Source organism: Sinocyclocheilus rhinocerous, unplaced genomic scaffold (genome assembly GCF_001515625.1).
Source record: "Sinocyclocheilus rhinocerous isolate Xijiao unplaced genomic scaffold, SAMN03320098_v1.1 scaffold1310, whole genome shotgun sequence".
Classification (NCBI taxonomy): domain Eukaryota; kingdom Metazoa; phylum Chordata; class Actinopteri; order Cypriniformes; family Cyprinidae; genus Sinocyclocheilus; species Sinocyclocheilus rhinocerous.
The window spans coordinates 437,902-462,719 of record NW_015635534.1 but is presented as its reverse complement, the minus strand read 5'-3'; the positions used below and the strand labels follow the sequence as shown (position 1 = coordinate 462,719).

At 36.6% G+C, this 24,818-nt stretch overlaps 3 protein-coding genes across 3 annotated transcripts; 1 reads left to right on the top strand and 2 right to left on the bottom strand.

The window, feature by feature from the left end:
- Nucleotides 1-4,039: 4,039 nt before the first annotated feature.
- LOC107747181 (B-cell receptor CD22-like) lies at nucleotides 4,040-6,083 on the top strand (the record flags this gene model as incomplete). The annotated part of the gene is made up of 5 exons (XM_016561616.1): nucleotides 4,040-4,232; nucleotides 4,308-4,541; nucleotides 5,056-5,319; nucleotides 5,402-5,483; nucleotides 6,077-6,083. Coding segments are annotated over exons 1-5 (780 nt in total), but the record flags the coding sequence as incomplete, so codon positions are not given.
- A 12,207-nt stretch (nucleotides 6,084-18,290) lies between these two features.
- LOC107747180 (trem-like transcript 4 protein) lies at nucleotides 18,291-19,816 on the bottom strand. The gene is given in 5 exon segments (XM_016561615.1): nucleotides 18,291-18,316; nucleotides 18,975-19,145; nucleotides 19,269-19,457; nucleotides 19,460-19,582; nucleotides 19,777-19,816. Coding segments are annotated over 5 exon segments (549 nt in total).
- A 945-nt stretch (nucleotides 19,817-20,761) lies between these two features.
- Nucleotides 20,762-24,443, bottom strand: LOC107747179 (CMRF35-like molecule 1). Its single transcript, XM_016561614.1, has 6 exons — nucleotides 24,160-24,443; nucleotides 23,960-24,079; nucleotides 23,807-23,878; nucleotides 23,466-23,552; nucleotides 21,096-21,151; nucleotides 20,762-20,911 (listed from the first exon to the last, which is right to left on the bottom strand). Exons 1-6 carry the CDS (start codon nucleotides 24,389-24,391, stop codon nucleotides 20,762-20,764), a joined length of 717 nt encoding a protein of 238 aa, XP_016417100.1. The 5' UTR covers nucleotides 24,392-24,443.
- Between the last annotated feature and the right edge of the window lie 375 nt (nucleotides 24,444-24,818).

The following is a 24,818-nucleotide window of genomic DNA, read 5'->3' as shown; positions in this document are numbered from 1 at the left end:
GGGCTTAAACAGATCACCCTTTACAGCAGATTTAGTTCACAAACAACTGACAGCTTTGACCTGCGTTTGGTGCGATTTACGAATCGTTTTACCGGGATCATTGAAAAGAATCAGTTCGTTCATGAATCAGACACCGCTTCTGCGTCTCGGAGAAAGTGATATATTATAAGGAGTAACGATAAGTTTTATGAAATGTAGTGAAGTAAAAAGTACGATCTTATGCTTTGGAATGTAGTGAAGTATTACGTAAAAGTTACTCAAAATAAAACTACTCAAGTAAAATACAGATACTTGAAAAAATTTACTTAAGTACTTCGTTACTGTTCACCAGTGCACTTGTGCTATTAAGAATTGTTCCTTTGTACTAACTAAATATGATAACAAACCCTTTTCAGAAGCTTCATTGCTAGTCGTGGTGTTTATAAAGTGCATGTGTGTGTATTTATGTGCTTATTTATAGAGCTGTGATGGTTCAAGTGGTGATGAGTGTTAGAATGACTCTCCTTTCTCTGAATTTTCTGCTCTTGATGTCTGGTGAGTCACAGTTGTTATAATGCTGTGTTGCATTTTTAAAGCATGCATTAAGAATCCATTCTACACTTCAAAAGCACTCTCAGCCTGTCAATCATTTTTTCTGATGTTGGGTTGGCTGACATGTAGAGCGCAGGGCTTGAATTTGGCACCTTTAAATGGATCATGTGCCCAGTTTGTACAGTTCTGTGTCAGTGTGATCACTTCTGCTTTTCTGCAACACCCTCTTGCAGTACGTTTTACACTTTTAACACTTTTCACTCCAGCAACAAATTATTTTTATTCAGCTACGTGTATAAATAAGCTTTGCTGCTCTGTGTTTTGTATTTCAGGAGTTTTGGGAGAAAACTGGAATGTGACTTATGAAACTGAATCAATATATGCTCTTAAAGGATCCACAGTAAACATGTCATGCGCGTATACAGTGCGCAGTGATTCTGGCCGTTACAGCTGCGCCGTCAGAGGACATGAACACCTGCCCTCTCCTGCTGTCAGCATCACGCTCATATGTGAGTAGAAATAATGTGTTTTTTGAACTTTAAAACGCATACACACATTTCATTACACCAAATACACAAAATAATGTTCTTTTTAGCAGCATCATATGACCCCTTTAACTTCTTCTTTGCCCTGGACTCTGTAAACTACAATAAATAGTTGGTATAATGGCCCTATCATGGTCTCTGATTGGTTAAAAACCCAACCAATCAGAGACTCTCTTTGCCTGTGACTCAAATGGCTTTGGCTGGTCAGCAAGGCTTCATCAGCCCCCTGCTGGTAGATCCTGTAACTATACCATCTGACTGCTCTTTCTCAGTTGAAGTACATTTTTTCCCCATTCATTAACCATGCATTCTGACCTAAATACCTAGATATTGCAAATATTTTATTATAGTATAGATGTTTTACCAGAGTCAAATTATTCTTGGAGTGCGTTTAAAAGCATGAAAACAGAGGTGTATTGCTTTCTCCAGGTCTTGGTGTGAATCAGGGCATGTGGCTGAAGTAACAAAAAAGTAACTAATATCGCTTACTGTTACATTTAAAGTCTAATTCTAATCTGTGTTTTGTAGCGTAAATATAATCATTAGTTGTTGCAATACCAGATGAAGAGAAACTGTTTGACCATTTTGCTTAAAGTGCAAAATGAAACTGCAATATCCACAACTTTTTTCAGTTTTTATTCAACAAACAAATAAAGATATATGAAATATGAATATAAACCATGTTTAACCTCTAGATCCTCCACAGAGTGTCCATCAGTGCATCTGGAGGGCTACTTTTATACAGTTGCCATGGGTTGTTTTTTTAGTCTGCGATCAGGTTATCTGCATCAGGTTAGTAACGGATCCGGTTAACATTTGGCATACGTTTAAGTGTACTTATAGACCACAAAGGCCAAAAAGGGAATTTCCGTTTAAGTCAACTGAATGTTGTTCGACTAGCCTAAATTTGGGTGGGCCTTACCTGTGTTTACTCTAGCTAAGTGTACATGGGAAATCATGACATGACCATACCAAAGCTACTATCAGAGAAAGTAAAGTTGTTGGCTTATATCTATAATAGTGATCATGACCTCTGACTAGAGATAATGTTCCTTTATTCAAGTGTATACAGATCTATGGGGACTAAATGAAAGTACTTTTAGAATGAGCAAGAAAGGGGTGGCTATCTAAATAGTATTAGTTAATTACCTGTGTCTAGTGACCAAGACTGACGAGCTTGTGAGTGTGAGATCTGTAGTGTTATAGGAATCCAACTGAACAAGTACAACACGATTAGAATAATCAGATGTCTAGATAAATTATCCTATGAATGATCAATAATAACTGCATTCTAACCGAAATTCGAGGTCATAATAGAATGGAGTCAGATTAGAATTTGACTGAAATTAAATTATTTTGCGCACCAGCAGGAAACCTTCAGCCACCATTGGATCCCTTTGTTGGGCCAACTGGATGGACCTTACAGTTATATAGAATAATGCTTAGTAACTTAAAAGTCCTTTAATGCAGCCTAGATCTTCTGTTTGAATATTAGATTCCTGTTCACCATATGGCCCAAAGACATTTTGACATGCATAGAGTATAAAGCTTTTTTATTATTATTTTTTTTTATAAATACTTGTGAAATGCAATACAAATATAACTTCTTGAATTTACATTTACAGTAGAGGCAGTTGGTCATTTTATGAATATGGAGAAGTTTTTTATTCAGTTGAGTTACATACAAAACACATTTGCATAGAAACTGGAAGTTATTATAATCACTGACAGATTATCTCAACTTGCGTAACATGTTCCAAACTCAACATTTGCTCTTTGTGTACTACTGATGAAAGCCATTGCGATCAAGGTATGAGAGTTTTTACATATTATTTAATAAAGAGCTTGTACATTTCAAATGTCAGTTTCAGTTTAAGGTATGTAAATATGTGAAGAATAAAGAAATATCATTGTAGATGACAACAAACATTTTTATTTACTCTACAATAACTACAAAACCAGTCATACAGGATTAAATATCGTCTGATCGCTGTTATTCATGAAGTGTCTATGGATCTCTGACACACATGATCTGATATAATAAAACTCTTTAATAGAGCAACACATAAACCGCTGTTGGACAACAAATGAATTACAACAAATAAATGATTTGATTAAGGACTAATGTGCATAACGTCACTAACATAGTCTGACAGTGATTGTTACCGTCCTGTATATTGTATCTAATAACTGTTGTTAAATAATCTCATGTGTTATGGCTGTGAAGATTGCAGTGGTGATGAAGGTCAGAATGACTCTTTCTCTTCCTCTCATCTTTCTGCTCATGATTTCTGGTGAGTCACAGTTGTTACAGCATCACTTTCAAAATGTTTTCTGCAATAGCAAACATAAAATATCTCTTATTCTCAAGCAGCCTCACTTAGGCAGCCTGACATTTTTTTTTGTTTGCTGTAGAAATGCTCTCAGCCTGTCAGTCACTTTGCATGTTCATAGTTGCTGAAATTCAGTTGGCTCACATGTCTTTAGAGGGTGTGGCTTAAAAGAGAGAAAGTGTGGTTGAAATTAGCGGAAGTTAGCAAAACAGGCGAAATTTACAAATGGCATGATGATTTCTTTGATCATATAAACTTGTTTACTGGGTTCTTAGTTGGATTCTATATTTTTGCCTGCATGTTGATGTGCTTGTTCAGTTTTTTCTTCATCATCATGATAATTAGCTTTTTTTAAACACCTTCCACACTCATCTGCCAGACTTTTAAAACGCTTCTCACTTCACAACAACTTATTGATATGATTTAGCTCCATATAAGAAAATGTTTTGCCACTAAACTTCTATGTTTTGTGTTTCAGGAGTTTTTGGACAAATCTGGAAAGTGTTTTATGAAACTGAATCAATATGTGCTCTTAAAGGATCCACAGTAAACATGTCATGCATGTATAAATACTACTATGATGGGTATAAATTAAATGACGCATTCTGGACCAAGAGATGGGATAGAGAGATGCAAAATTTAAAAGCATATCCAGAGTATAAAGACAGGGTTGAATACATTGAAGACAGACAAAACAAAACTGCCGTCCTCAGACTGCACAACGTCACTGAAAATGATGAGAGCGAGTATTGTTGCAGATACATAATTGAAAAAGATAAAGAAAGATGGATTGATCAACCAGGAATTCAACTTAAAGTTTCTGGTAATCCACTTCACTCCTTCGTTTCTATTAATAATTTCATTTCTTGGTCCTGGTTAGATAGATGTGTTTCTCCAGCTCTTCAGGTAAAGGCACCACAGCTGGTGCTGGAGAAAGAAAGAGTCAATCTGACCTGTGAAACCACATGCAGTCTGACAGACGCATTCATCTGGTACAAAAATGGACAGGCTTTAAAGATCCACAGCGAAACACTCCAGCTTCAGTCAGAGCGCAGTGATTCTGGCCGTTACAGCTGCGCCGTCAGAGGACATGAACACCTGCCCTCTCCTGCTGTCAGCATCACGCTCATGTGTGAGTAGATACGTAGTCATTCAGATTTATGAAAAATTATATCAAACAACTGAGTAAATATTCCAGAATATCATGTGGTTGCTGTTGAAATCATGCTTGAAAACCAGGTTGATCAGATACACTCTCTGCCTGTCAATCCAATGTAACTGTACCTAAATCAACTGACTGCAAAATACATTACAAATATTTTATAACAGAATAGATGTTTTGCCAGGTCTTTTTAAGTATTAGGTATTATTAGGTGCATTAGCTTCAGATATTAGACTTATTATTGTGAGTCAGTCCACATATAAAGTTAAAAATGGCTAAAATCGCCATTCAATTCAAATCTAATTCTCAACTGTGGTGTTTTGTAAATGAAATGCAATTGTTAGTTGCTGCAGTATGAGATGAAATTACAAACACTATATGAAGGGAAAGTGAAATTATTCAACAAATTATCCAGCAGTTTTCCCCCCCAGCAAACAAATAAAGATGGCATATGAATAAGAAGACCATGTTGTTTAACCTCTAGATCCTCCAAAGAGTGTCTCAGTGTCCGTCAGTCCGTCTGGTGAAATAGTGGAGGGAGATTCAGTGACTCTGAGCTGCAGCAGTGACTCAAACCCTCCTGCTCTGAACTTCAGCTGGTTTAAGGAGAATCAAAGCCCAGCTGTTGGATCTGGACAGAGTTTCATCATCTCCAGCTTTAACTCCAGTCACAGCGGACGCTACTATTGTGAGGCTCACAATCAATATGGATCTCAGAGATCAGCGTCTGTTTCAGTCTCTGTTAAAGGTAGAGCAGCTTATTTGCCTACATTAGTCTTTCTAAAGTGAAGCAAATGAGTCTGTTCTGATGTTTTACTCTGTTGTCTCAGTTGTAGGACGTCTGGCGATATTATACATATTCATTGGATTGATTTGCGGAGCTGCAGTTGGCATTGTGATATTTCTAATTTGGTAAGATGTCTAAAATCTCTCACATGAAGTATTCAAAAACTATTATTTACTAATATATACAGTCAGGATTTACAGAGAGGCAGTAAAAAATTGGTGATGAAAAGGCATGGACACATGGACTTGCAGCACTTTTATGGGAGGAGAGTATTTAAATGAATCATGCAAGGTTATTTGCTAAGTTTGGGGTAGGCAGTTTACTGGTGTTTGCAGCACTATTTAATGCCCCAAAAAGCATGTCTCAACCCATCTTGGTAGATCTTGGTCATTATGAAAATACATTGTAAGTAGATCAACCGCAGAACTTTCCACGCCCATCAGCACTTTTCCTGGGATTGTGCTCTCACGCTAATCTGCCCTGTTTAGTAAATCTGGCCTCAAATATTCTGATTGGTTGCATTGATTCATTTATGGCTGTAATTGTTGGACAGACAAATTGCTTGAAGCTGGAAGCATATCACGTTACATCTGCTCAGGTCATAATGTAATACAGACATTTTTGTTTACCACTGTTTTTATAGTCAGCTGTTTACACTTTGTTCTATGATAACATATTATGTATTCTACATATTCTACTTATATTCATTGTTTTAAAGGCGAAGCAGGTGGTTGAAAAAGAAAAATGATTTAATGGAGTCCCAGGTGAGAAATGGATTTGGTTATTGATGGTATACTGATCATGGAAATGAACTGGCAACTCAAAAAGTTGTTTACAGCATTAGTTATTTATGATCTCTCTGTTCTGTTTTAATGGCAAAGATGGATCATCCCAGAGCTCATCATGACAGACATAAAGCTTGTGACGTGACTGAACCTGTGTATGAGAATGTAACGGTAAGAGTTCCTTCTTCATGAAAGATGAAACCCTCCTCATCTTTAGCCAGAATGAATGAAATGCTCTTCAATGTCACTGTGAAAATGTCATATGTCTTTTGAATAAGTGTGGAGATTCGTATAACACAAAAAAGCTTGTTTAAAAGGTTTTCAAATTTAGAAACAGGCAGGATTTAATTTACTGTTGTCAGTGGCGGTTCTAGACCACATTAACTGGCTGAGCAGAGGCCACTCGTGCTTTTAGTGGACACACCATAACATTTACCTTAACATACCTTCAGGATTATTACAGGAAAAATAAGGTGAATACGAAAAGCGAGAAAAGAATATTTGCATGATCAAAGAACTGACTTACCACTAACGTTGTAACACTCCAAAGAGAAAGGAAAACTTGAAATCGCATCATATGACCCCTTTAAGTCTAGCGCTAGTTTAAGCACTCTCAGAAAAAAACTCGTTATATTAACCGAATCTGTTTACACTGCGAAATGAATCTCTTACTTACATAGTACGCACATCTGCACTTTGTTGTGTATCATGAGAGAAATGGCGAGAGAGCAGAATTTAGTCAGCGAACAAGTTTCGACTCATCTGAACGCTTCTGATTGGTTATTGCATTAATAAGCTCAACAGAATCACGTGTGATTGGTTCTGCTCAGTGCTGTAAAAAACGCATAAAAAATATGACGCAAAATGAAGCAGGTGGACGAAAAACGATTCAGTTGAGTCTTGAAAAAATGATTTTGGTTAGCAATTACTGGTCATGGAGATGCATTATTATTTATGATCTCTCTACTCTGTTTTCAATGGCAAAGATGAATAACTCCAGAGCTCATCATGACAGGCGTAAAGCTTGTGACGTGACTGAACCTGTGTATGACAATGTAACGGTAAGAGTTCCTCCTTCATGAAAGACTAAACCCTCCTCACCTTTAGCCAGAATGAATTAAGTGCTCTTCAGTGTCAGTGTGAAAATATTAAATGTCTACTGAATAACTATGGAAATTCAATGAAACACAAAAAGCTTGTTTGAAAAGTTTTCAGATTTAGAAACATGAAGTGGTGGGGTGGGATTTAATTTACTCTTACTATAAAATAAATCAAGTTATTTTACACCAACCAGAAGTGTGAACTATATTATTTAAGGAGAAGCAGGTGGATAAAAATGAGCAACGGTTCAGTTGAGTCTTGGGTGAGAAAATAGAGTTAGGTTATCAGTTGTTTACTGATCATGGAGATGAACTGGCAACTCAAAAAAAAATCATGATTCAAGTTGTTTTCAGACATTAGTTAATTATGTTCTCTCTATTCTGTTTGAATGGCCATGAAGAATAACTCCAGAGCTCATCATGACAGACGTAAAGCTTGTGACGTGACTGAACCTGTGTATGAGAATGTAACGGTAAGAGTTCCTCCTTCATGAAAGATGAAACCCTCCTCACCTTTAGCCAGAATGAATGAAATGCGCTTCAGTGTCAGTGTGAAAATATCAAATGTTTAGTGAATAATATGGAAATTCAAGTAACACATAGAGCTTCTTTGAAAAGTTTTCTGATTTAGAAACTGTAGCTAAGGCAGTGGGGCAGGACTGAAATTTACATTTAGACAGAGTAACTCAAGTCATTTTTTTATACCAACCAGAAATTTGAAGTATGTTATTTATGAATGTTTTAATTCTTTCTTTCTTTCTTTCTTTCTTTCTTTCAGCTTGATGGGAAGAGGCCGTAGAACTTGTGAGCTTAATGATTTTACAGAATAATGTATCTTAGTATCTTGAAAATCCTTTAATGCAGCCTAAATCTCCTTTTTGAATGTTAGATTCCTGTTCAATAAAGGCATTTATACATTGACATACATGTAAAGCTTCTTTAAAACAATTGTGAAATGCCAGACAAATAAAACTGTCTTGAATTGACATTAAAGACAGTAGATCATTTTATGAAATCTGGTTTCTAAGTTTTTTTTATTTAAATTGAGTTACGATACAAAGCATATTTGCATAGAAACGGGAAGTTATTATAATCACTGACAGATTATGTTCCAAACTCAACATTTGTGTACTACTGATGAAAGCCACTGCGAACAAGGTATGAGAGTTTTTACATATTATTTAATAAAGAGCTTGTACATTTCCATTTCAATTAAAGGTATGTAAATATGTGAAGAATAAAGAAATGTCCTTGTAGATGATAGCAAACATTTGTAGATGCTGGACCAGAGTCATACAGGATTAAATATCGTCTGATTGCTGTTATTCATGAAGTGTCTGGATCTCTGACACACATGATCTGATATAATAAAACTCTTTAATAGAGCAACACATAAGCCTCTGTTGGACAACAAATTAATTGCATTAAATAAATGAGTTGATTAAAAACAAATGACCTGCTATTATGCGTATTATTATACTAATGCACATAACGTCACTAACATAGTCTGACAGATTGCAGTGGTGATGAAGGTCAGAATGACTCTTTCTCTTTCTCTCATCTTTCTGCTCATGATTTCTGGTGAGTCACAGTTGTTGCAGCATCACTTTAAACTATTTTGCAATAGCACATAAAAAATCCATTATATTTAATCCCTGATATTTTTGCCAGTCTCAGCCTGTCAATCACTTTGCATGTTCACATTTGCTGACATGGCTCACATGTCTTTAGAGGGCGGAAGAGAGAGGTAGTGTGGTTGAAGTTTTGAAATTAAATGATGGTTTTCTTGCCTCCTTTGATCATATCAACTTGTCTTGAATTTAGTTGGACTTCATATTTTGGTCTGCATGTTGATGTGCTTTTTGCTCTGCATCATTATGATAATTTGTGCTTTTTTGCAACACTGTTTATTCTCATTTGCAGGACTTTTGAAACACATCTCACTTCACAACAACTGATTGATATTATTAACATTTGCAAACACTCAAGCTTCACTGCTGTTCTTCTATATGTTTGTATTGCAGAAGTTGACTTATGAAACTGAATCAATATGTGCTCCTAATGGATCCACAATAAACATGTCATGCTCGTATACATACCCTCAGCAGTATAAATTGATCGATAGATTCTGGACAAAGATTCCAGATGTAGAGATCAAAAGTTTAAAAAAATATCCAGAGTATAAAGACAGGGTCGAATACATTAAAGACAGACAAAACTGCTGTCCTCAGACTGCACAACATCACTGAAAATGACGAGAGAGCTTATTGTTTCAGAGTAGTAATTTATACTGAAAGACAAAAATGGTTTGGTCAACCAGTAATTCAACTTAAAGTTTCTGGTAATCCACTTCACTCCTTCGTTTCTATTAATAATCTCATTTCTTGGTCCTGGTTAGATAGATGTGTTTCTCCAGCTCTTCAGGTAAAGGCACCACAGCTGGTGCTGGAGAAAGAAAGAGTCAATCTGACCTGTGAAACCACATGCAGTCTGACAGACGCATTCATCTGGTACAAAAATGGACAGGCTTTAAAGATCCACAGCGAAACACTCCAGCTTCAGTCAGAGCGCAGTGATTCTGGCCGTTACAGCTGCGCCGTCAGAGGACATGAACACCTGCCCTCTCCTGCTGTCAGCATCACGCTCATGTGTGAGTAGATACTTCAACCAGACAATAAATCAGAAAATCTCTCTGCATTTGAATACAAGGGGTTTTGCATATGAGCCCCTGCTGGTAGATGATGTAACTACTATTTTCTATTAAATAGACAAACATTTCCTTTAACTTTAATACACAAACCAGTGCAATGCATAATTCAAAATATGAGTAAAACACCTGAAAAAATCCTGGATTGACATTAATTTATATGAGGTTCTGTGGGTAGCATGTTAATTATCATACACTTTCAAACGTTACAAATGTGCAGAGCTGAATGTTCATGGATTGCAGTAAAAATCACAAAAGTAGTTCCAGTTTGTGTCACAATGATTCTGTTGCAGATGTCTGCAGGAAAGGCCTCTGAATCCAGAGATCCTAAAAAATGCTTCTGTTCAAGATGAAAGAGATACAGACACAAAGAAACCTGAAACCTCAAGTGAGAAAACATGAATTATTCTGTCTCAACATAAGCCATTTGCAATGTTGAAGGCCAGTCTTTGCATAGCAGCTTTAAAGGGGTGGTTCACTGTTTTTTTTCTAGGCTTGATTTTGTTTATGTTTGCAGATATTGTTTATGCTCAAACAGCAACATTACACACCAACTAACGTTAAAAAAGTGAAATCGCAATCAACCACCCCTTTAAAAGTCAGTTTAGCTTCATAAAGTTTCATGCTCTGTGATGATCTCACTCGTTTATGTATTTGTCATTTTTGCAGATCTGCTGCAAGCCAAGAGATGGATTTATCTGTGATTTACAGGAGCATTAGATGATCCAGACTAATCTAAGTAGATCCACTAAGTAGACTTTTTCTTGCTTTAGTATTTTTTGTTTAATTTAATCATGTTTTTGAGTGTGCATTGTTTATTAAGCATCTGCAGCTCCATCTTAGTTAAAACTCTGATGCCTTACATCTCTTGTAATCCAAATAAACAAGCATGACTACACTCTGTGTTTGTATGTAGTGTAAGGCATTTGTGATCTCTCTCTCTCCATATCTAGACATTTAAAGGATTTGCTGTTTTGTTTCTCATTCAAGTCGCAGCATAAATATAATTTTGCAAAGTAAAATACATAGGCTTTTATTTACCTGTACTTAAATCAAGACCAGAGCACTGCAGGAACATGAACACATGTGAGACATGTTGATCAAAGTGAGAGTCGTCACACCTGCTCAGCTGTGGACAAAACTCACCTTTACAGAATGTGTTGCAATATTTCATGTGCTAATAAAAAGGTACAAACACTTCAGTGATTTCAGAGTCTTCCCTTGTATCACGTACTTCTCACACGTTTAGTAAATTGCTAAAACTATATCTGAAAAATAAACCTACCATAATAATGCTAAAGCCAAAGAGTGTGACAACTAACCTCATTCTGCAGAAATCTGGATAGATTTTCTTTTTTTTCTTTTCTGTCAATACTCAGTAAACTGCAGCACTGTAAACTCAACCACTAGGGGGAGCTGAACCCGCCGAGTGCATGACAGGTGACAGGTGGATGGATTTGTAACTTGCTGACTAAAAGCGCGCGAAGTCTGTAAGGCGTGTCGCGTGTTATCATAACATGTCTGTTCTGTACGGTGGCCGAGAAGTGCAAAACAAATCACAATTCTGAAAACAAAATAACAAATTACAAACGCAAATGCAAATCTTAAAAACAAAATAACAATTCAGGAAACACAACAACAATTCAGAAAACATTATATATATATACATGTGACATATATATGTCTCGTGCAGTCAGCAGTGAGTAATCCCAAACCAATGGCGCTGTCTCAAACTATACCTACCTTTTCCGGTTTGTCTGATTTGTCGTTGTGTTTTCTGACTTGTTATTTTGTTTTCAGAATTGTGATTTGTTTTGCACTTCTCGGTCACCGTAGCTCTGTCTTAAGATGCACCGTTTTCACTTTATTGGATATTGGTGAAGAAAGCTAAGTTATGAGTGTTCATACATATTATCTGAGACAACATTTGTACCTTTTTTTTCTGAGAGTGCGTGGATGTTCAACACTACGTCTTATTGTGATGCACATGTCCACTTCTTCTCTAGAATATGTCTACTGAGATACCTTCATTTGATCGACTTTTGGATGTATCCTTCACTGCTTATGATATCACACAATCCTATGCTTTTGCAGGGCTGCCAACTGTGGTTGGGGTTGTTTTGTTAAAAAAAAAACTTTTGTCTGACAGCTAGACATGCTTAGTAGTGAACGATATGATACCTGGTGCTGTGTTTTATCATAGAATTATGTAAAATAATACTGCAAAACAAATAACTTTTGACCACAACGAGAATAAACAATGTACTGCACGATGATGATGATGAGAAACAGGAGCCCTTTTTTGTGTTCAGCACCTATTGTAGAAACCATTTGGGTCATACCATTTTTGATTTGCATTACATAACATACAGTATGTGAAATGTCAATATTTCAGTTTTGTCAATGTCAGTTTTTTTGCCTGCTGGACCAGATTCTTTGACAAAACCTTTAAAAAGAGGACTTAACATCAGTAAACCCTTAAGATAGAATGCAGGCATTGAACTAAGAGGTTTGACTACCTGTTGATGTCAGTGAGAGTGTGCTGTCCTTAGTGGCTGAAGATAAGAAAAAGGAGTGTCTTGGTTTAGTCGAGTGCATTTCACTGCTTGTTTGTGTTTCCATCATCCTGTGATGAGTCACTTCTTCCCCGTTTCCAGTGTTGGCTATTTGTAAGTTTTAGAGTAATTTCAAAGACATGTCTGTATTTCTGGTGTCAGCCTAAAGAATAGCTCTTCAAAACTTCTTATTTTGCCATTTAATATGAAACAACATGGTCGTACTCAACCCTTCATTACAGGTGCATCTCAATAAATAGAACCAAAGACTTAAACTACTTCAGTCTGTGTGCATTGAATTTATTTAATACACGAGTTTCACAATTTGAGTTGAATTACTGAAATAAATGAACTTTTCCACGACATTCTAATTTATTGAGATGCACCTGTACTTTGTCTCACATGCAATATTGCTATTAGGAATATAAGATTAATCAACTGGCAGTGTAATGAAATGCATAATATTGCTCATCATTCTTACCTTTAGATACTATCAGGATGACTTTCTTAAATGTGTCTGGACCAACTCTCTCCACTGCACACCAATAAATCCCAGAGTCGGACTCCCGTAGATCAGTGATGTTCACGGTGAAGTTTCCAGCTCCATAATCCTTCAGTGTGTATCTCCCTTTAGGTGTCTGGTCAGACTTCATAAATATATCTCCGTATCCACATGGATCTCTGCAGAAATACTTTTTGTTGGTTGAAGCCCAGCTGTGGGAACATGTAATTGTGATGCTTCCTTCACTGTATCCTTGTCTAGAAATTTCACCAGTAGTTGAATTAAATTCTGTTAGATAAACAAATGTCTGTTAGGGTTAGGGAGTTTGTAGGAAATATTGTGTTGGTACTGTCAGTTCCTCTTCAAGACTCTTCGGTTTCAGTTATTCATTTGCAAAATAACTTACTGTTACACTTACTGTACTTTTGGTCCGGAGGAACATTACAAAAGGAAGTGTGAATGCTTCACAACCACTGTATTCATTTCCTATAAATGTGTTATTTACAGCACAAATGTAAACTGACAGATACGGTCAGTGGAGAAATTATTTGGTCAGAGCAGGGGTAGACAAGTTCGGTCCTAGAGAGCCGCTGTCCTGCAGAGTTTAGCTCCAACCCTAATCAAACACACCTGAATAAACTAATCAATGTCTTCAGGATTACTAAGGCTACATAGGTGCGCTTTTTTCAAGGTTGGAGCTGAACTCTGCAAGACTGCGGCTCTCTAGGACCAAACATGCCAGAGAGGTCAGAGAGATCAGGCTAACACACATCTAACACACATTAACTAGTTTTACCTTCTGTAATCAGCTAGAGGTTATTGCTGTTTGTGACGAGTGGGGGCGGGGCCAGTGGAGTAATTGATAATGAGCGACACCTGCACCACTCACCGGTCTCGAGTCCCACGGAGGAGCTCCGGAAGGATAAAAGTAGGAGTGACGACAGTGAAAGAGGAGAGAGGAACAGGCCTGGATTTTATTTTGTGTTTTGGTTCTGTTTGTGCGCGACAGTCGTCCGCGAGGGGCTGTCGCGCTATTTTGGGTTTATTTTATTATTAAAGTTTTATTTAAATGTTCGCCGGTTCCCGCCTCCTTCTTCCCGAACTACGAACTTTGTTACATTGTTTTTCACCCATGTCTCCCTTTGGGTTTTGCCATACTTATAACTGTTAACCTGGAGCCATTAGGTTTTTATCTTTTGTTCATAATTATTTGCATTTTTATGAGTTCAACAAGTTTGATAATAAATTGTTGCCATGTCTGCTTTGGTTGTTGTAAGTATTGTAAAAATGTACAGAAGCAAACAAACAATATGGTCTCTTCTTCACTCCATTTAATGCAATATGGTTCGATCACTGTTCAGTTAAATTAAACTAAATGCGTAAAAGTTTGTTAGACTCACTAAAGCACATGAATTTTAATGAATTAAGCACTGTTCATAAAACTTATATTATATAACACTAAAATATGTATTTTTTAAGTAGATGAAACAATTATTTAAAAAATAAAACAAAGATTATTAGAGTATTCAAGAAAATATTGTTTCAGATTTTGTAATTCAAAATTTCATGTTTGTTTCCCAAAGTTACAAAAATGTTTCTGAAATTTACTAGCAATTTTTGAGTGAAAATTGTTTCCACACCAACTGTTTTTCAGAGTACTTAATCGCTGTAACATTTAACATTCATTGGCTAATTTAAAGGGGTCATCGGATGCAAAATTCACTTTTACATGTTGTTTGAACTGAAATGTGTGTTGGCAGTGTGTGTACACAACCACCCTATAATGATAAAAATCCACACAGTGGTTTTTGAAAAATATTGATAAATCATGACCCCTTTCTAAAATCAATCCGTTCTCAGATTCTTGGCTGTGTGATGTCACACAAACCCAGGCCCCTCCCACGATTGTTGATTGACACTAGTGTTTTACCTTAGACCTGAGTGAGCTGTCATCAGTCCACCATTGTTTCTGCGCCGGAGCAGATGTAGACAAGAATGTCTCCTAAGCGATTGAGATGTTTTGTTATTGGATTTAATAATGAACATAGCAGTCGTCATTTACTCCCGACATCCAAACCGCTGAAGACGCAGTGGATTTGCTTTTGAAGGGAATACGTCCTCTGATCTACCTAAATGCGTCTATGTTCGCGCGAATCATTTGTGATCCAACTTCACCTCCAGAAGAAGTGAGTATTAATTTTTTTTTATGAATTTTGCAAATCGCCTTTCCTAATAATGTGCTAGTTTCACGACGAATGCGGCTAAAGTTTACTGTCTCTCAGAGAACTGTGCATCACCCCACAGAAGAGAGGGGCGGGGTGAGCGGAGCTCATTAGCATTTAAAGGGAAATGCACCATAATGGCTTGCTGTGAACAGAGCTGTTTTTGACAGGTTTAAAGGGTGTTTTTTACACTACTATTGAGAAATTTTAACCAAACTATGTTATAGACTTTTCATTAAGACCCTAAAGAATCATATCAACTTGTGGAAAATGGGCATCCGATGACCCCTTTAAGGGAACCCTAAACTTTTATAGACTTACAAAAGTAAATCTAAAATATTGCTTTACCCAGGTTAAAATGTACCCTTAAGCCCTATTCGCACGGGAGTGCTAATTTTTAGAATACTAATTTTTAGTATTATTTTTAGTATTATCTGGGGACCTTGTGTGATTTTGAAATTACCCCCCCACATCTGAATTTCGTGTGGTGCATTCGCACGGGATAAGCGGAGCCTGTGATTTTAGTCGAATTTACTCTGACTTATCTCCCGGATACGATGTCAAGGCTTGAGAGTTCCGTTCTATGGTCCGGTTAGATGTATTTAAAAAAATTAACTAATATAGTGTCGTGCCCTGTGTCATTTACATTTCACCAGGTTAAAATAATATCTCTCTATATAATAATATGTAACACATTAACCTCAAAACCTTTTCAGCTTTCTCTTTCTGCAAATTGTATGGTGTAGCGATATGACGTACAGCACCCAAAATTACTATCAAACACTCCAACGCAGCTCCATTCTTCGTGAAAGATGGATAAAAAATGCGCACAGGAAACAAAGACCTCGAAAAATGATATACGACCCGCCAAATGCTGGCCAAATCACAGAGATGCCGATTCGCACGGGACTAATATTATCACAGGACCTCGGTGTTCGGCGAAATGATGTAGGTCATTTGCGGGGGAATTTTTACTTTACAAATTACAGACATGGCCGATTCGCACGGGATTAAGATCACAGACAACCTCCGCAATTATTACAAATGACTGAAGGTCAACAGGTAATACTAATCCCGTGCGAATAGGGCTTTAGCCTGGGGGTTCGCAGTAACCCATAATTATATGTGGAAAAGCCTTAATATGGCCCTGAAGAAGATGAGGACTCAGTGCTTTTAAAGGCAGAGGTCTGTGGAAAAACGTGCATGCTGTTTTTTCCTGCTTAAAGCTCTTGTTTTCTTTCATCATTCAGCAAACTGAATCACACATCTATAAAGAACTTACCTGACAGAAACATCCAAAGCCAGAGAACACGGAGGAACTTCATTTTGAATGGGGATCCTATTATGTCCAGTCTATTCCAGATTTTGTTTTTTAATGCTGTGATACTGACCAACTGTTGGCGATGTTGTAGCTCTGTTATACCATCAAGCGCAGTAGTAAACATGTATGCCTATGTTCTCCTGTGCACTCTTTCTCACATGTAAGCTGGCTTCTAGGCGCCCACACACTCATATCCACAACCTGACCACTTCCTCTTGATATAACTTTTGGTTTGAATGGACATTCCCTTTTCACACAGGACCAGGGTCAGGTTAGTTCTGCCTGTCGTTGATGATAATGTGAGGTTTGAGGGTTCATGGTAATTAAAATCCTTGCATGGCATTTTTAGGTTGTCAGCAGAATATTTCAAACTAACTCTCTTTGATAAAAAACAAAAAAACAAAACAAAAATACTATTAATGAGAGAGTACAAAGAAAAATCCATCTTCTAAACCATGCCTTTACCCAAATACAGAATGATAAAACTACTAGTACCGGTAATGTTATTTTAAAGCTGTTGGGTGTACATTTGTCATTCACCAGTGAATGTTAATTTATCTGTACACAAAGAAAAGTGCATTACTGTTTTAATTCATGTTTTTTGTTTATGAAGTTTTCATCTCTAGCTTTCTAGTTTGTAGTTACTTATTGTAAATGTAATTTTAATGCTGTCAACCTAAAGGAGATTCATTTTAAACTCTGATTTTTTTTTGTCAGAAACTACATGATAAAATATAGTCAGCTTTAGTGTAGTTTAGTAAACTGCTATCAAAAGAATAGCTTGGAAAGCCACATAACATTCACTACCCGCTTCCCTCAAAATGAGGTGTCTCATTTTCACTTTCTTTGATATTTTGTTTTTTGGTTGCTGTTCATATATGTAGTTTTAGTCTCTCTGGTTGCAGAAGTTTACAGAAGATTCCAGGAACTAATTATTGAATTAGGCTTTTGTGTGTGTGTGTGTGTGTGTGTGTGTGTGTGAAGCTTATTCATATAGCAGACATTTTTGCCTGATACAAATGATGAACAATAGCAGATGAACAGAAATAATGTATCGTCAGCTTTATTATTATTATTATTTTTTCAAAATTCATTCTTTATCTTAAAAAAAAAACATTAAACAGTGGCATAACACACGTGATGCATGTATAGAGCAACAAATAAAAAACTGCCTTAACATGACAGTCTTAATGCAATTGCAGAATGGATTACAGTGGATTGTAGGCAAGTGATTGATATTTGCTCAATGATATGCAAATAAAATAAGCAGTATATATTGACATCTAAAGCCACTTTTTATAATGTCTACACAGTAATGACTTATCTTCATTTGGGGGCTGTTGTCAGCAAATATAAATGTGGTTTAAGTTATCTGTACACCTGTATATTATGTAGTTCTGACTGACAGACCTAGTCTTGGAGAGGATGCAGCTCTTCTGATTAAGTTGGGATGATCACTCTGCCATCAAGGTGCACAGGATGTTAAACGTCAAGAACTAATATTTGATATTTGATAATACTTGATTATTTAATAATAAACTTGCATTTTACAGGCTTGTTGAATTAAATGTACTTGTCTTGAACTTGAGATCTGGGATTGTTGGTCTAGAGACCAGTACTCTGAACCTTATTAATTGATGCAGCAATCAGAGATTTCCATATACTTCACTTGATTGGACTGTCCTGAGGTTTAGATTCTGATAGACTGAATCTGATTGGCTTTTTCTGACTTCAGTGTTGTCAGTAGATTTCATTTCTGTGCTGTTCTGTGCAAAAAGAAAGCACATTGTTAATGTGGCTGCCAGCCATTTGTAAAAGGATGTAAAGATTAGACATTCGACAAGAGGTAAAGATGTTTAGTTCCTGTTTGTGGTCAGTATCTGCCTTGCAGAATCACTTTCATCACTCACCTCTTCAACTTCGCCTGCATTATTTCTGTTGACAGGCATTGCTGTTGCACAACCTAAGAAATTTTTTAAAAGAGACGAGAGTATTGGCAAATTTTTTACAATTCAAATCAGGCATTGAGTTGATATTTAGCACAGTCTGTGTGTGTGTATATATATGTGCACATACTTTCTGAGGTCTCGACTCGCTTTCTGCACTGATGAACAGTAGCCACTCCAACTAAAAATAAGATCGCTGCTATGACCAGACCACCGACAACATATTGTGAAGTAGGCCTATGTGCAGACACTGAGGAAGTGAGAGAGAAAATTGGCATAAATCGATCGTCAGATCGAATAGGTATACTACCGAACTTTGCTTGGAAATTACTCGAAAACATCATCTTATATAAATCGGTGGTTATCAGACCTTGTCCTGGAGTAACCCTGGCAGATGCCATTCTGGTTCATTGTTAGCCTTGCCAAAGGCTGCTAAATGTGCACTGTACATGGTTTATAAAAAGGCTGAAGTTGTTACCTGTTACTAAGGTTGAGAGTTTGAGGGCATCGGGACTTGAATCTCTGGAGGTTAGGCTTGCTGTGGTAGATGCAGATCCTGAATGTGCTGCTGGTGTAGTTGTGTGCGAATCCAGGGATGTTTGTGTTTCTTTGTATGGTTGTGTGGAAATGGTGATGCTTTCACTTGAATCTATGTGTGAGGAAAGAAAATGTAATACCGCCAAGAAAATAGGGAAAGACATTGGAGACACATTGTGCAGAAGACTCATCTGGTTCCTGTGGTCTTGTCCCGGTGTGGTCTTGTCATTCTTACCTTTAGATACTGTCAGTCTGATTGTGTTATATGTGTCTGTTACAGCTCTCTTCACTCCACACCAGTAAATGCCAGAGTCTGACTCCTGTAGATCAATGATGTTCACGGTGAAGGTGCCATTTCCAAAATCCTGCAGTCTGTATCTTCCACTAAGTGACTGATCAGATGAGACCAGAACACCAGTTTTAATGTGCATGGTTCTCTGCAGAAATACTTGCTGTTTTTTAATGCCCATTTATGGGAACATGTAATTACGACATATTTTCCACTGTGTCCATGTATATTAATCTCTTTGGTGATAGTAATTGCAAATCCTGTTGGATTTAAAAAAAGAAAGAAAAGATCTCAGTATTTCACTAAATTCATTTTAGATTAACATCACAGCGAGTGATGAGTTAAGTCAGATTAATGATATGTGCCAATGTAGAGATTGTACCGTAAGAAACACATTTTTTTTTAAAGAAACAAAATTTGGAAACTTAATAAAGGGAGCCATGAGAAAACTGACCTGACAGAAAGATCCAGAGCCAAACACAAAATGACTTCATTTTGAGCTGTAATTCTGTTGTGTGTGAGCTTTCCGCTTTAACCGAGCAGCCTTTAAGTCTCCAGATAATGGAGGGAATGGGCATGTTTGTGTCTTCACAGCCCTGAAATACCACAGATGCTTGCAGATGACCACTTCCGTTGTAATGCATTGGTCTGAGCAGTAATGTTTCTGTCTGTATGTACTGATATATCAGCACACTGAATGCATCTGAAAACTTACAACATCCTGTAGTTGTCATTAGTGGTTCTAGTTCAAGACACACGGTGGCCACTGGCCAGTGCCGAACTAATTTTGCCAACCCAGAAACACTTGTTGTTTGGTGAAAAGAGGTATATTTTGAGATGGGCCATCTGTATAAAAGCTTAGTTATTGTATACTGCAATTATTATTATTCTGGTAGAGGTAAAATGATTTCAATATAAAATTACACATAGGAGCTTTTAAGATGACACTGAGAAATACACAACACAATACTAACTGGTTAATGCATGTAAATAAAATAATTATTTAGAAAAACACACGTAGAGACTATGATTATGAAGTTTTATTGGCATATGGTAATGTTTACATATTGATAGTTGAACTGATATCTATGAGTTGTAAGGTTGTCCAAGATAGAACCAAACAGCCATGCAAAATATGATTATACAAAATAAACTCAGTACAGGACCAGGAATTGTCAACAAGTGGAACAACAATTATCTAGCCAAACAAACAAACAAACAAACAAAAAATAAAAAAAAACAGAATCAGACATAGTGCCCTTGTGGTCATACAAGGAAGTACAAAATACTTGTCACCTATATACATGTATTCATAAATAGATTTTTTTTCTTCATAAACATTTTAATATTTGAGCTTCTAGAATGCCTTTACTCGACATGTGTTTTTGATCTTATAACCATCAGATTTAGACTGGTTCTCTGAATTTCTTTCCTTAACACTAGGACCAGAGATTTCCATAGAGTGCATGTGAATTCTCGTAGACTGAATATACTTGGCTCTTTTGCTCTTGTCTGGTTGTAGTCCTGTTGATAGGTTTTATCTGTGTGCTGTTTGTCTCAGGAGAGCCATTCTCATATACACGGTCGTCCTGCATCAAGAAAACACAAGTTCACTGGGTCATTGCAAAACAATATGTGGCTGGGTATTTTTGATCCTTTTTAAAGGGATAGTTCACCCTGCACTTATAAGTCTGCGATCTGCCGTAAAGCAAGAAGAAGAAGACTCGTCATGCGCCTGCTGTTGCGCTCAGGACTCGTCAGTGAGTGATGTACACAGTCTTTGGCATCACTCACGTCTTCAGCTTTGCTTTCATTGGGCAGCGTGAAGCCTGTCAACAAGCATATGGAAACATATTAATGGCTCTATTTAATTGTATTTAAATTAAATTGGTTTTAAAATGTTGATATTAGACAGGGTTTGTTTATATATGTGCACATACCTTCTGATATCTTGAATTTTTTTCCTGTGCTGATGAACGGTGACCAATCCAACTGCAAATATGATCATGCCCAGACCACCGACAGCATACAGAACAGCCGTGGCCAAAAGTTTTGAGAATGACACAAATCGCCGCCATGGAATTATAAGGTTCTATCTGCATTCTGAGTGATTTTGAGATATTGAGCTTCAAAGATTTTGCATTCCATATAGTAAAAGTGATATGGGGAACAAGTCTCTTTCATACATGAAAATGACAGAGACCCTAAATGTATTCTAAATGTACAATATCAAAATCCTCTCAAATTTGTAAATGGGGATTTTTGGAACAGGTCAAATGCAGATAGAACCTTCTAATTCTAAAAAGTCATTTTCCGCTTGGAATTATAAGGTTCTATTTTGCAAAACATTAATTGAAGCAACAATTTTCAAGAAATACAAACAGTTTACTTATAATTTGTTTTAAAACATAAAATTAGTGTATGAGAAAGGTAAATTGAATGCTTTTTATGAAATTTATTTCATATTTTAGGACAAATAATTTTTTTTCTTGTTCAAGTAAAGCATAAAAGGTAGTGCTAAATATTATGTCCAGTGCAAATGTTAATTTTATGCAGGAATATGGTGGGTAATTAAACACATCATTGCAGGAACGCAGACTTATAAGTGCATTACCCCCATAAACCAATTTAATTTATATACAATTAAATAGAGCCATTAATATGTTTCCATATGCTTGTTGACAGGCTTCACGCTGCCCATTGAAAGCAAAGCTGAAGACGTGAGTGATGCCAAAGACTGTTGCCTTGTCCAAATGCCCACACTTGCAGTCTTTACACTTGACCACTTGACTACTTACATGACGTATTTCCTGTGTGTTCAAGTGAGCATGAAGACCACAAGTGTGTGTACAACTTTTCATTACCTGATGGGACACACTTATAGTGTTGTAAAAGCGCAAAGTGTTTACAGAGTTTTATTATTATTTTCAATACTTTGCATTTTAAAATCAACTTCTAAATGTCTGTTCAGTAGTCCTATAGATCAGTGTTTCCCAACCTTTTTTTAGTCGCGGCACCCTTTGGAAATTTTAACAAACTTGTGGCACCCTACAAAATAAATTTTGTCACAATATTTGAATTTCTAACTTCGATATGATAATTTGAAAAGTATAATTTATATGACAGATTTTAATGTAGGCTTTTATACATATGTAAACATTATTTAATTACCATTATAACTAGCTATCTCACACATTTGTGCTCACTCAGTGTTTTTTTAATTTTACAGTGGGGTAATTTTGGTGCAATTAGTTCTTCCCGAGTCACATTAAAGATTCGTTCAAAATGAACGAATCGTTCAAGAACGACCCAACACTACTAAATAAAAACCTTGCTGCTCAAATAAGGCAATGAGGCATTAAACAGTCGGACAGCCCACAAATATATTTATTTACACAATAAAAAAACACATTCAGTTATGAGATCTTTGCTTACACCAAACATGCAGTTTGTAGTCCACAATTTTTTTTGAAGCATGTAGAGTATTTTTTTTGTAAAATGCACAGTGTTATAGGTTACTGTGTCTTCTGACCTTGTACTTGGTCCACAACCTTGAGCATGCATGCTAATGGCTGCATATGTAAATGACTGTTGTACAAGTGTTGGGGATTGTGTGTGTATTAATCTGCAGATGGGTCTCTGTGAGCTTCTTGTAATTACCGGCAGTGTTCAGAGAAAAAAAATAATACTTTTCTGTATTTTAGATATAATCACAAGTCAATTCACTATGTAACTGCATTTATGTCCATAAATAACGTGCTACACAAATGGTCCACTAGAGGACAGTATCAAAGGAGATGTACACAGTTATTGCTAAACATACATACAGCATTACATAGAATCATTTACTGATATTTGACAGCTAGAAGGCTTGACAATGAACAAATAGAAAGCTAACAGCTCTACCATGTTTTGTCAACTTCTGAGGTTTGTGCAATTGAATGCCTTATTACAAAACTATTGTAAATACGCATACTTTGAAATATTATAATAAGTATTCAGATTTTTGTCTCTCACCTCTGTAGTATAAGCGGTGTCTTGGATTTCAGCATCAACTTAAATTTTAAACAGTAAAAAAAAAAAACTGCATTAGACATATTGTAGGCAATATTTTATGAAAAAGTGCCATGCATCTGTGCTTACGATCGTAGCTGTGTGACTTTCTCCAACCCACCACTCCAAATATAATCACCATCACAGTCAGACCAATGGCTGTGATAATCAGAGGAACTAAAACATACATAGACAGGGGAAACGTGACAGACTGTTATGTTAGTCATGTGATTGATGAAATAGTCACACTGACATTGCGGTAATATCTCACCAGGGTGAACCTGGTGTAGAAACTAAGTTACGGGGGCGTGCACTTCAAGGAAGGTAGCTTGATCATGAAATGTTTCTGGCAGATCTCACATTACATGCAAAGATGTGGCAACTAATGTTTGTTCATTTCATTTTATAGTGTGTAGAGAAATAATCCTTACCTGAGGAGAGTGAATATTGTGCACTGCTCTCATTAAATGCTGGTTTGGATGAAACAACAGGACCTTTAAATCCTTTAAATATACAAGAGAGTCAACATAATTCCATAATTTGATACATAGATAAATACAATAATATTCTGATTAGTTCAGTACCTGTTGAAGATGAGGTTGTGGTGTCACCAGATGCTGAAGATGTGGAGAATGAACTTTGTGTCATGGAGGATTGAGAACTTGCTGCTGGTTTAGGAGTTGTGGGTCTGTTTGTGTCCAAGGCTATAATAGTTATTATTAACATGCAGATGAGTATTTTACACTTACTTAAATCTACACCAAATCCTGTGCATCATTCTTACCATTAGATACTGTCAGTTTGACTTTCTTATATGTGTCTTTAACAGATCTGTCCACTGCACACCAGTAAATGCCAGAGTCTGACTCCTGTAGATCAGTGATGCTCACAGTGAAGGTTCCAGCTCCATGATCCTTCAGTGTGTATCTTCCTGTAGGTGACTGGTCAGATTTCACTAAAACATCTCTGTCTTCACATGGTTCTCTGCAGAAATACTTTATATTGGTTGAAGCCATGCCGTGGGAACATGTAATTGTGACACCTTTTCCACTGTATCCATGTATATCAGCTCCATCTGTAACCGAAATTCCTGTTGAATGCAATAAAAATGTATATAATACACAAGTATGTGCCATGAACCAACTGATAGCAAGTTATCTGACACAGTCTGTTGGGGTAGTTTTCTGTCAGTATTATAGTTGCTACTGTCTAGGGCTGTAACAAATGATTACTTTGATGATTGCTCAGTCTATCGATTATTTTTTAGATTAATCAATTATTTTTTTTCACATTGAATCTATTTAGGCCTATTATTTTCCTATTAGACTTAAAATCCTTACCAATAACCTTAGTTAACCTACCAATAAACAATGACCATCACTTCTGCCATTAATATTTCAACATGATATTTACACAAATATCCTCAAAAGGCCTCCTGTACGA

What these genes read in the sequence shown, in the direction of transcription:
- LOC107747179 (XM_016561614.1), bottom strand. Translation starts at nt 24,391, where the DNA reads ATGGCTTCAACCAATATAAAGTATTTCTGCAGAGAACCATGTGAAGAC. An exon ending in CAAACTGACAGTATCTAATG is followed by an intron (nt 24,080 to 24,159) that starts GTAAGAATGATG and finishes TAACTATTATAG; the next exon opens with CCTTGGACACAAACAGACCC. An exon ending in TGAGTGATGCCAAAGACTGT is followed by an intron (nt 20,912 to 21,095) that starts GTACATCACTCA and finishes TTCTTGATGCAG; the next exon opens with GACGACCGTGTATATGAGAA.